This window comes from Mustela putorius, unplaced genomic scaffold, assembly GCF_011764305.1.
Source record: "Mustela putorius furo isolate JIRA1106 unplaced genomic scaffold, ASM1176430v1.1 tig00003972_pilon_pilon_pilon, whole genome shotgun sequence".
Taxonomy (NCBI): Eukaryota; Metazoa; Chordata; class Mammalia; order Carnivora; family Mustelidae; genus Mustela; species Mustela putorius.
Window position 1 is genome coordinate 8,698,503 of NW_025422115.1, and position 12,863 is coordinate 8,711,365.

The following is a 12,863-nucleotide window of genomic DNA, read 5'->3' on the forward strand; positions in this document are numbered from 1 at the left end:
GTCTACTGATTCATATGCTCAAGAAAATATTATTTCATATTTTTAAAGGTAGGAGCTATTCAGCTAAGCATTTTGAAGTATTTAAACCTGAAATACACTTGAATAAGAGTTTGAACCAGATTCTTTCCAAAGCCCTGATTATCTCTAAGATTCTATATTTCTGTGAAGTATTTTTCCCTTATATTTTCATCTTAGAAGCTAGAATTTTTAAAAAAATCATTAATTAAGCATGGTTACATGCTCAACACATCATGCCAAAATGGGCAAGTTTTACAAGACACTTGATTTTATAATTTAAGCCATCTCTTTCCAAGGCCATTTTATCTTCTATTCTGTTAATAATTAGGAGAACATTTTATATTATATCACAATAATTGTTAAGCTTATGAAGTTGACATTGCTTTCTGTGCCTGTGATAATGAATTAAAGGCATGCCTTGATCAAATCTTCCCTATTCCAGGAGACTTTCATCTAAGGAAATATTTTCATCAGATTAAAATACATGTTTAAGTGCTAAAATACTAACCAAGATTGAGTTTAAATGTATTTAAGACAAAGACAAATATCATATGGTTTCATAAGTATGTGGAATATAAGAAACAAAACAAACAAAGAAAAAAGAGATGAAAGAAAGAAAAAAAACCCAGACTCTTAAACACAGGGAACAAACTGGTGGTTGCCGGAGGGGAGGTGGGTGGGGGAATAGGTGAAATGGATTAAAGGGGATTAACAGTACACTAATCACAGCCTGTTGAGCACTGAGTAATGCACAGAATTATTGTATCATTGTACTCTATACCTGAAACTGATACAACACGGTATGTTAATTATACTTCAAAAAAAAAATAAAATATTGAACCATCAAAAAAATTTTTGATGTATTTAAGTGTCAACTTTTGATTCACGAATACATGAAGGCTGATTAAATTTGAATGAAAGAGATTGCAAAAACTCTGCATATTTAAAAGCCCCACTGAAATTCTGTGTAAACCCATGGCCGCATGAGTGTTCCAAGATTAAACTGGGAATCTGTAATGCAATAAATAATAGGCAAGCAGTCGAGAGCCTTAATACATACTTGAAAACTGCAATAAGCAAGTTCACCAGCAGGATGTTGGCCACCAGTAGGTAACACGCCATGATGGCCGGTGTGAGCCAGGCACCCGGGATACAAGGAGGAAGCCGCTTGCCTTCCTCATCATACTGGTTGTCACCACAAGGAGCTGAAACAAAAGTTTGTCTTCTTTTACTTTTTACATAAAATGAATAGAATAAATAACTTACATATGCCATTACACAATCTATTTCTTTTTTAAGATGATTTTTCCCTGATTTCATAAGCAATAGTATTCCATATGAAAAATATCAATTCATACAAAGAAAAAAAAACTCATTTCTGCACTCCGTGATAGTCATTCTTGACTTGACGTATTTATAAACATTTTCCCATTTCTGTATTTGCGTTTTTCATATACATTAGAAATTATATTTCTAAGCATTTTCCCATTTCTGTATTTGCGTTTTTCATATACATTAGAAATTATATTTCTAAGCAGATAAATCTTTTTTTCTGTACTGTTATCAAGCTAATTACTAATGGATAATAGATAATCTGATTATTTAACATCACCTCATGTTGTCTCCTTGGTTTCACTTGTACATGAACTTCAGCAATAATTTTGTTATGAGGAATGAGTTAAGGATGCCCCCTACCCTCAAATCCATTAATCAAAGTTTCTGGTGTCATTTTTGGAAAATCACCTTTTCTTTCTCTCAGTTCATTCAAAATACCACTTTGATTCTATAGAACCTATGTCCTGAACTAAAAAATAGAATGATCCCAACAGTGATCAGTGAAGTAATGTCCGTGAATTTATAGTCTACCTACTTTTTACTTACTCACAGTTTAAACCTCTCTTGTTTTCTGACACCGAAAACAAACAAACAAACAAACAAACAACAAACCTTGTTTCTGATACCAGAAAACAAGAGAGGTATTTAAAACCAGTGTAAGGCTGTCAGTAATTAGCTAAGGGAGAGACTGATTAATACACACACTTCATGGAGTGAAGTCATCAATTCTGTGTAAACTTACGATTAATTTCCATGGCGTAGACTATAGAGCAATTGGAAAGCAGGGTTTTGGGGGTTTTTTAGGTGTGACAGGAAGGGAGGAAAGAAAATAAGATGACAGTTGAGAAAAAAGTAAAACAAATGATTAACAAGACAAGAATGGTTTTGGTTGTCACAAAATGCAAAGTACTCAAGTTTGGGAATTATAGATTCACACTTGGAAGCAGTGGTCTATTTAGATGAAATTGTATACATTATTAATTCTAGAAAATTCATATATATTTCATGAATATTGATTTTACCATATGTCATAAACAATAAAAAGCTAACTAGTTAACAATACTGTGAAAAAGATATGAGGCTACTGGCAGATGATCATTTTAACCAACTGGTTAACTAATCAGGCATTCTCCATAGCCCAATTCAAAAACCTCATAAGCACAAATAAGTGAAAAATTATTATGCAATAATCAGATCAAGAATCAAAACCTAACATTTAATAGTGTTACTGAAAATAGCCTCATTTGTCTCTTTATCTTCTTATTACCCAATTCAATAATAAAAAATAAAAATACCACAATCTATGTCTGGATCATACATTTACTGAAGCAACTATTCTTATGAAAGCAAGTTAGATTTTTATGTTTCAGTTTACCAACGTACAAACACATTCAACAATTGACTTTGAGATGTACAGGTGGTAATGATGTGTTCGGAATCACATTATAAAAGCTAGGTAGAGGGCATTGGTTGAACTAGTTATCAGTCTAAACCAGTGGCAGGAGATATACTGAGAATCCTGCATTTCATACAAGAAGAGGATGTTCAAGACCATCTATGCCCAAGAAGCAGAATACTGGAAATAGCAGATGTGCTGTTGTATCTGTATCTCTGTGACAGAGCACAACATACAAATGAAGGTATGGCTCTGGACACAAAAACAGGTGTGAAGAGCCTCATTCATCTGTGGGACATTAACTGGTCAGGTGAAATAGGTATAAGAACATTTGAGCTTTACTTCCTATGACACAAGAGACACCATGACCTGGCAGCTCAGCCTGGAGAGGAGCTGGGTCCTGTGCCCCTCAGAAATTCCTCGGCTAACATTCAGATTATTGTTGATAATAAAATTTTTGAAAAATTGAACCCCATAAGTGAAGAGGAAATTGATAGCCATGTGGATCATGGGCTTCGAAGAAGCCTGAAGACGAGGGTGACTCAAGGCACCAGTCACGCTGTCATGCTTACCATCTCAGTCTATTGGAATAACACTACCCATTCTGTCTTGGGGTAGAAAGAGATTTAGGTTGAAGAAATATTGGGATATTGGCACTGGGATTATATTCACAGGATAAGATGTTCACCAGGTCCAGCTAAAAGAATGGGAGACTCTTTCGAAATTCTGGTTAATGGTTTTTAGAATAGAAGAAATGACTGATGGCTCAAAAATCCACATTGCATATTCTGCACTTATTCCTTCATAAAATAATTTGATGCTTGTGGCAGAATAAAAAGTAATTCATTTCCAAATTAACACATGCTCTTCCATTAATTTGGAACTGATCATCTGCCTCAGAAGCAGGGAAGAGAATCTTACTATCAATTCTATTCTTACGGTCTATCTGGTCTGCAAACACCTCTCCATAGATCATCCAGTAGGGCATGTAGAAGATGTTTCGGGCCAATTTCCAGGAAGGCTCCTCATCTGGGTGCAAAATGGCTTGACGGGCTACTCCAAAACTCATCAGCACAACCAGCATGATAACCACAAAATACAGCATGTCAATCATCTGAATAGAAAGAAAATGAGTCTCTTACTGTTTTGACTCATGGACCAGGTTCTCTTGCTTTTGCTCTCCTTGATGACTTCATGAGTGTTTAATTAGGATGAAAAAGAGCCTCTTTCCTTTCTCTCCATCTCATCCATGGGCTCCTAGCTTTTATATGCTACGCAACACATACATCTTATCCTAGAATGCTGACTTCCTCATTTGCTCTTACTCTTTTCTGCTTTTGTTGCCCATAAACAAATATTCCTCTCTTAACAACAGCAAATAGAGAAACGGAAGAATTAGGGGGTAAACCTGGGAATTTTTCAGGGAGACAGAGGAGGAGATATCTAAGAAAGGAACAAGAAAATGAATTGAGAGTACAGAATATTTATTCATTCATTACACAAATGCTGCGTGGTTACAGTGAGCAATGCTCTGGTTACTGTGGATACTGAACTGGTGTAATTCCCAATTTTGGATATCCCTGAAGATGAGAGCCCTTGCCAGGATAAGCTAAACCATATATTCCTTCACTCAAAATGGCTTGTGCTATAAAGAGTTATTCCTAAACTTAAGAGATTTCCTTTCCTCTGGGACCAGTCCTAACACTGAAGCTATTTTAGGTGATATAAGGATGGTCTGCTGCCTCATTTCTTTTTTTCTTTCATATTGTATGATTTAATCTGGAAGAAATGTTGCCACGGATTTGTCTTGGCCTTTATAACATGAATTGCCTGTGCCCACTCCAGGCCAGAGTACATGGGCTGAAGACTGTTTGGAATACAGGAGGGGGTGTGACCCTAGGCCCCATGTGTTTCTGGCTTTCATCCTATGTTAGAGCCAGAATATTGTGATATATATATGTATATATATACATATATATAATATGTATATATAATATATACACACATACGTATACATATATAATATTAGTATTGTACATATATACAGTAGATATATTTCTCTATATAAAGTAGTATATACTGGGTATATACATATACATGCAGTATTAACATGTAGGAAAACTATGTATTTTAAAGCAAAAATGTTTCCTGCAAAAAACCAACTGCAAAGGAAAGACTAAATGAAACTTAACAAAGCCACACTCAAGGCCTGGTCTCAGGTCTTCACCACAACCACAACATCCCTATCTCCTAATGGGATGCCAGTACTAACCATCTTTCCAATCATCATCACATAGGGCCCCAGATACTTGTTGACACCAAAGATGTCCAGGACACGGATGTACCAGAAGATGATATCCACACAGTAGATCACTCGCCCATAGCCCATATATGGCTGCTTCTGTAGGCGAAGGATTGCTCCAATCATGAACGTGGAAATGGCCACAAGATCCGTGATATTCCAGTACTCCTGAAGCCAAACTTTTATTTTCTGGCTGAGTTTGCCTGGCTCTGACATGAGGATCTGAAAACAATTGCCAAAGAACAATAAACAGGGAGTGCTGTGTTGGAAACCTCTTCGAATCTTGGAAAGATAGGACTGGTGGAACATTCCAGGGCATCTGGTCCCATTTCCTACTTAAGACCTTTAAACTAATCTTCTCAGATGGAGAAAGATATCTCGAAAGGGAAATTCCACGGAATCCTCTATATTCCTAGATGCAGTGTTTCACAAATTCTCAGGAAATGCCTTCCAAATTATGTCCTTCTGGGTGAAATTAAAGCAGCTGCCTCTAGATTTCTTTTTAATTCTCTGGATATGTGCCCGTCAGCCCACGTTCCAGAATTAGTCCAGGAGGAAAGTCTACAGCGGAGATACACCCAGGTGGTCTCACGAAAGGTGGAGATGGCAGAATTGGGCTAGCTGTTTGTTTGCCACAATTCCTTTGCAACTTAGATATGAGAAGTGAGGGGAAGGTTAAATGAGTTTTCTCCTCCTTGAGATATTACTCTTTAAAAATCACCATTTATTTGGGGTTCCTGGGTGTCTCAGTCAGTTAAGCATCTGACTCTGGATTATGGCTCAGGTCACGATCTCAGGATCCTGAGCCCTGAGCCCTGGGCTCAGTGTTGTGCTCTGTGCTCTGCAGGGAGTCTGCTTGAGACTTTCCCTCTGCCTCTTCCCCCATGCACACTCTCTTTCTCAAATAAATCAGGTTATGATCTCGAGGTCCTGGGATCATCGGGCTCTCTGCTTGGCAGGAAACCTGCTTCCTCCTCTCTTTCTGCCTGCCTCTCTGCCTGCTGGTGATCTCTGTCTGTCAAATAAATAAATAAAAAAAAAAATCTCAAATAAATCTTAAAAAGAACCCCACCACTGATTAAAAATCACTACTTCCTCAGGGTAAAATTAAAAACATTTAACAGGGGCGCCTGGGTGGCTCAGTGGGTTAAGTCTCTGCCTTCAGGCTCAGGTCATGATCTCAGGGTCCTGGGATCAAGCCCTGCATCGGGGCTTGATCTGTTCAGCAGGGAGCCTGCTTCCTATCCTCCTCCTCTGCCTGCCTCTCTGACTACTTGTGATCTCTGTCTGTCAAATAAATAAATAAAATATTAAAAAAAAAAAGAGCAGTACAGTAGCACATGGCTGGTGCTCATGGTGGCATGGGGATGGCATGGCAGGCCACTTGGGGAATCCCAGTGGTAACACCTGCAGACTTTGTTGAAGCCACCTGGAAAAGAAAGACTAGTAGCAAAGGAGATGGGTTGAAAGATGTTGGCTTCTGCACTTTTTTGTGTCTCAGGCTCTCATTAGACTGACAACATCAAACTACCTGGCTGGGAAGGAGTTGCCAGTAGTGGTTTTTTGTTTGTTTATTAATTAGTTTGTTTGTTTATTAATTAGTTAGTTTGTTTGTTTTCAGTTCGGTGAAAGGGTTAATAACAATGGCAAAATAATAGTACTGGGTCTGTATTAGTTGGAAGAGACATATGAAAGGCTTCTGTGTGCTCTTCCAGTTCAAATTCATTTTTTACTTGGATGTAAGCTTTCTCTTTACAAGCTAATATAGTGAGTTAGAACTTGAAGAAAAGTGCCTGGCCTTCTTTCCTCTGCCATACTCTCAGAATCTCCTGAGAGCTCTTCCTTAATAAGAAGGTAGAGTCCCCATTGCAGGTGACAGGGAGTCATGATTCTGAGTCCTAAGTTGTAGGTAAAACATCATCTTGGGTCTCTCTTTGTTTTTAGTTTCAGTTCCCAGTAAACAGCCAAAATTTGTACCCTGTTTTAGTAATTGGTTTATCTCCTGGCAGCATTGATTATTGCTTTTACAGGACCTGAGATGGTTTTTACTACTAAACATCGCTTATTATTCTTTGTGTGTGTGTGTGTTTTAAAGATTTTATTTATTTATTTGACAGACAGAGAGCTCACAAGTTGGCAGAGAGGCAGGCAGAGAGAGAGAAGGAAGCAGGCTCCCTGCTGAGCAGAGAGTCCCATGTGGGGCTCTACACCAGCACCCTGAGATCACAATCTGAGCAGAAGGCAGAGGCTTAACCCACTGGGCCACCCAGGTGCCCTGCTTTGTGTTTTGATCTACAAATTCAAATCAGAAGCAGAGGACATAGACATCTTAAGCAAGGGAATGGAATAAACTTGGGATTGTGATAGCCCCAAAGAGAAAAAGGTACCATGATATCATGGTATCATGTCACTCATAATTTGCATCAAGTGTTTTTGCAGTAAGAAGCTATATCTGAATTGAAGTCAGCGTTCACTGGGCCTGGGACAGGACTTTGGAATAATCACCTCTCGTATTTTCTCTAATGCCAGGCTCACGATGTAGGAGATGACAATCCACTCCTGGAGACAGGGCCAGCGTTCCATCCGCACCAGGATGACATAGTTGAATAGCAGTAGGTAGCCCAAGTATGATATCTGAAGGGCAGAACAACTGTTAGCAGTGTTTGGGGAGATAACACATGCTGGGGGAAAAAAAACCCAACAACTTTGAAATCCTATTTTCAGGTTGACAGGTCTTCTAAAATTTGCATTTCCAACTGGACTGACTCATCTAGAGGAAACCTTCTGTTCACATCACCAGTGAAGATAAACTTTGGGGCAGGTCAGGAGGCATTGTATGCTTTAGGATGATAAGGACACTGGCATTTCATTTTCTACATGAAGATGTATTTCTGGCCACTACCACTCTTGTGGGGGGATTATGGAGCTGCACAAAATTATGATAGATGGGGAAATTTTTAATATTTTACTGATGTGTCTTCTACATTCCTGGAAGTTGGAAAATGTTACTTATTCTCCCTGCTTTGCAAATTTCCCTCTTCAATCTTTACCCTGCCGACAGATATGGGAGGTTAGAAGCGGGGGAGTGAAAGCTGTCTGCCCAGGTGCACAAAGCTGTCTGGAGTCCCCACAATTAGGATCTACATATCTAGTCTTTGCTGTGGCCACAACGTGCTCCCTATCTTTGTGGCAAGAAAAGATGCAGAGTTTGGAGACATATGGGAATGAGGCATGGGGTGGAGGCAGGTGATCTGAAGTTGATTGTCTGAGGCGATTCACTGTGGAGTGGATGAAACTTCACCTCCAGGTCCTCTTGCTGGCTCAGGGCTCTTCAGGACTTATGGCAGTGGGGTTGTGTGATAGGAGGGGGTTGTTCTAGCAATTGTGTATTTGTGATGTAGCAGGGTTTTTTTTGTTGTTGTTGTTAGTTTTTGTTTTTTTTTTTTAATTCACCTTCTAGCCCTCCCGGTTGTATAATCTTTACCGGTAATATAGGTAAAATCCCTTGCACCCATGATTTATTCTTTGCAGAAGGATTAGAAGCAGATCGGAAAATTGGGCTTCATCAGAATCCCCTGGGAAACTCTAAAATGTGCGATGTCCTCCCACAGGCCAGAGATAGTATTCAGAGGTGCAGGGTGACACTGGGGCTCCTCTGCCTCCTGGCTCTGCCCTGTGCTGGGTTCTCTTGCAGGCCAGGTGTATCAGCAGTACTCCGCTGGTTCTGACCAGAGCAGGTGGGTAGCAGTGGCTTCTCTCATCACCAGCTGTGGCCACCAGAAGGTTCGGTGTCCAGGTCCACAGCTGATCTGATTCCCCACGCAGACTTCCTCTGCCTACTGCCTACCCTATGGCCTAATGTTCCATTTACAGCCTCGGACCCATCCCTCACCTCCCATCACCTGCTCCTGCCTGGTCCCAAATGGAACCATGCCAGGACCTGCCTGGTGTAGGCTGTAGCTTGGTGCTTGGGACTTCATGCCCCAGGTCTTGTAGCACCCTCCCCAGCCTGCAATGGTTGTTGGAGCCTCTGCTTGCCTGCTGGGTCCTCCTGCAGCCAGAGCCTATCTGTGAGAGTCATAAGCAGGCACGTGTAAAGCCAGGGCCACTCTTGTTACAGATGTAACAAGATGCTCCAGATTAACACTCTTATTGTTACACATCTTGTTACAGATGTAACACTCTTGCCTCACTCTTGGGGATGGGGAGATAGTGGCCACCAAAGGCATCTGGAAGAGAGTGTGCAGCCAAGCAGTGGTCAGTTGGGTGTGCATTTCAGAGTGGAGAAGACTTGACTTGCTCCCCTGTTCTAGGAGTTTGTGATCTGGGTTCAACCACACTGCTTTGGTAACCCCACTAATATTATGGGGGGAAAATGGCACCTATGAGTTTGCTGTTTAAATCATGAGTCATCTTTGTTGGTTTAAAAATAAAACTGTATTTCTCTAAGTTTTTATTACCAAAGGCATTTAAAAAAAAATCCTTCATCTTAAGCAAACAGGACTGTTTTGTTTTACAAGGTGGTGTATTTGGGGCTAGGAAGGCCATATACCTACATGCATGTAAATATAGGACAAGATCCCAGATACAGTTTCAGCTGAAGATTTGAATCAGTCCTGGTTTTGTTTTCATAATTCGTTTTAATTCTGTGAACTTTAAAACATCTGTTAAAAAGCCTTTGACATGTTTGACACGTTTCTCAAGTCTCACAATTCTGTGTATTCAACACTTAGCAAACGCTAATGAGGAAGCCTTACCGTATAGAACCAGAACTTGACAATGGGAGCATTATAGAATTCACAGATCTTCGTTCCTATGGGGATGCTCTTTTGCTTTTTGTGCTCATTTTCCTCATCACCCTTTTTTGAACCAGTGTCTGCATTCGCATCCTGCAAAACAACGGCACACAGCAAGCAGGTTGCTAAATGGGAAGTGCACAGCAGTTAACAGATAGACGTCTTCAAAAATAAAGAATTACACCGAGTTCCCCCATTATTGTGATTTCTGAACTCATGGCAAGAGAAGTCTCAACAATTTTGAGCATGAGCGTAACGGATACTGTTGCAATCAAGGGCGGCACCAACCACATTCTCCTCCTCTTTCTCTTTGCCGTCTTCGTTGTCCTTGGATGTCTGATATGAGAAGTCATCATATGTGCGAAACTCCAAAAACAAGATGGTAGGGGGGAAAAGAATCCCCATTATAACCTACATAGAATGAGAAAAAAAATTTTTTTTAAAGATTTTTAGATTTTTAAGCTCTGGCAATTCTAGAAAATGATCCTAGTATATGTAAAAATTTTAAATTATGACCTTCATTGTTACTCAATAAATTGAGCAGTTCTAGAAGAGCTTTGTCACTGCTCTGATGTTCTGTGGCTTACGTGCTTTGACATATTGGCAGAGTTGCAGACTGTGAAAAATTTAAGAACTTTGACCAAATTATTTCAGAGAGACAGCAAACAGTATTGTGTGGAATCCTGTCTTAAAAAGCAGAGAGCTTACATTGAGTTTCAAAGAAGGTAAATCATTAAATTAAAACATAATAATATGAGTGAGAATAAATAGATAATAATACCTTTAGTAAAGTAGGTAGAAAATATTTTATATAGAAATGACTTAGATGTAAATGTGAATGTATGGATCAAGAATTAAAAGACAAATGTAATTTGGGCTAGATCTAGACAAAAGGATGGCCTGGCCCATGGATGGAAAACTTTGTTGTCATTTTTATCGGTGCTGTGATGTGTACCACCAATACAGAAATCTGTTCCCAATGTTCAGTGCTGAGTTTGAGTGCTCCCTCAGTGATCCATTATTAAGAACACTACAAAGGGGTTATTTCTACCATATATTAAAAAGTATATACAATTAAAAAATCCATAATTAAGATAGTACGATATAGGTGCATGGATAGAACAAACAAAGGAATAGAATAGAAAGTCCAGAAATAGATTCAAATACACATCGAAAATTAGTATAAGGTAAAAGTACCACCTCAAATTGGAAGAATAAAGAAGGACTATTTAATAAAAGTGGTATTGAGAAACTGCATGATTATCCAGAACACAATTAAGGGGGATTCTACCTCTGCCCAGCCTAAATGAAAGATTAAAGATTTCACAAAAGAAAAAAAAAAAAAAAGGTGGTGGTATGGGAAGAATGTGAAAAAAACTACAAAAAACATGTGAGAATTTCTTAGAAAAAGGATGGTTGGAGGAAGACCTTTCTAACTATGCCCACAAATCAAGAAGCAATTATACCTTAATTAAAAAACAATTAGTAAAATAAAAGAAACTATTAAAAAAATCAAAGTTCCTAGAAATTGAGAAAATAATTCCAACAATCCAACAGAAAAATAGGCAAATGCTGTGAACGGAGACATTGGTACCGAGAGGAAAATGTTCTCACCCTCACTCATAAGATAAATGCACAGTAACTACACAAGGGTGTTGTTGTTTAACATCAGATTAGAAAAATTCAAAAGTTTACTCCGCCCCCCACCGCCGCTGTGTTGGGGAGACTGTGGGAAAACAGACATTCTCCTACATTGTCGGTGGAAGTGTAAATTGGAACCATCCCCAGGGAGGGAGGCTGGTCAAACCTATCCAAGTTGCAAGCACCTATCCCCAAGGGGCCACCAATTCCACTTCTGAACATTTATCTAACAGATATATGAGACACGATTTGTGTCCAAGCGCATTCACTGTGGCAGTGGGTATGATACCACAAGACCACAAGACAGGAGTGCCCTCCATGGGCTCAGAGGGGACTGACTAAGTTTTAATCTGAAATAATGGGATACAACCCAGCTGGGAAAGAACAAGAACTTCCTATATAATGATATGGAAAGAGCTCCCAGATTAACGTGCAAAAGCAAGGTACTAAAGAGTGAGTATGGCAGCTCCTGTGAAAAAGAGGCTACAAAGAGAATGGTCACTCCTAGTAGCTTTATATATGGAAGGACACACAAGGAATGAGTATCGTGATTGCTGCTGGGTGGGAACAGGTCAGACGAGGGCAGGTGTAGGAGGGAGACTTGTCATTTATCCTTTTAAATAGCTTTGTTTTAATTTTTGTGCATATCATATTAACTACCTTAGAAAGTTAAGTTTAAAAGAACAACAAAAAAGAATGATCCAGACCATTATTGCTTTAAAATAAGTATATTTTCAGGCTCCCAATGTAGAAATTTGGTGCTTAAAATTATGGATACCTCTTGGCATACATAATATTTAAGAGAAGAATTAAGTGGGAAAAAAAGGAAGTGATTGAAGCTTAATCAACTTTCTTGGGTCTCTTTTCTGAATTTTATTTATATATTTATTTATTTGTTTGTTTGTTTTAAAAATCAAAGAACATGGGCACATGATTGAACATCTGAATGTCCTGGATGGACTCAGAGTGAAAAGAGAAGGTCCCCTGCCACATCTCTCTTCTTCTCAAATCCTATTCCCCAGAGGCAAACTTGTAAATATTTTTTTTATCATAAAACAAAACACAAATACAAAACACACACACACACACACACAAAGGCAGAGATTAATGAATCATCATAAGGTGAGCATCCTTGTAACCCACGCAAGTGATAAAGTTGGTAGGTGCAGAAGCCCCTTCATGTACCCCATCTGCATCACAAGCCCATCTCCAGAGGGACCTCCATCATGACTTGAAAGGAACAGGTTCCTTCCGTTCTTTTACAGCTTTATCTCCTGAGCATGCATTCCTAGACCTGGCTTGTCCAGTTTGGGGTCCATGAGTCACAGGTTGCTATGGAGTATTTGAAATGGGGTTGGTCTAAATCAGAAGTGCA

The 12,863-nt window shown here is 39.2% G+C and overlaps 1 protein-coding gene across 1 annotated transcript in view; it reads right to left on the minus strand.

Annotated features, from left to right (window-relative positions):
• The window catches only part of TRPM1 (transient receptor potential cation channel subfamily M member 1), a 95,605-nt gene that overhangs the window by 24,750 nt on the left and 57,992 nt on the right, over window positions 1-12,863 (minus strand). Inside the window, exons 19-25 of the mRNA XM_045070417.1 lie at window positions 10,136-10,258; window positions 9,809-9,940; window positions 7,557-7,685; window positions 5,022-5,273; window positions 3,689-3,863; window positions 2,096-2,116; window positions 1,079-1,223 (exon numbers count right to left, since the gene is read on the minus strand). Coding sequence (XP_044926352.1) covers window positions 1,079-1,223; window positions 2,096-2,116; window positions 3,689-3,863; window positions 5,022-5,273; window positions 7,557-7,685; window positions 9,809-9,940; window positions 10,136-10,258 — 977 coding nt within the window. The remainder of the gene's footprint in view (window positions 1-1,078; window positions 1,224-2,095; window positions 2,117-3,688; window positions 3,864-5,021; window positions 5,274-7,556; window positions 7,686-9,808; window positions 9,941-10,135; window positions 10,259-12,863) is intronic.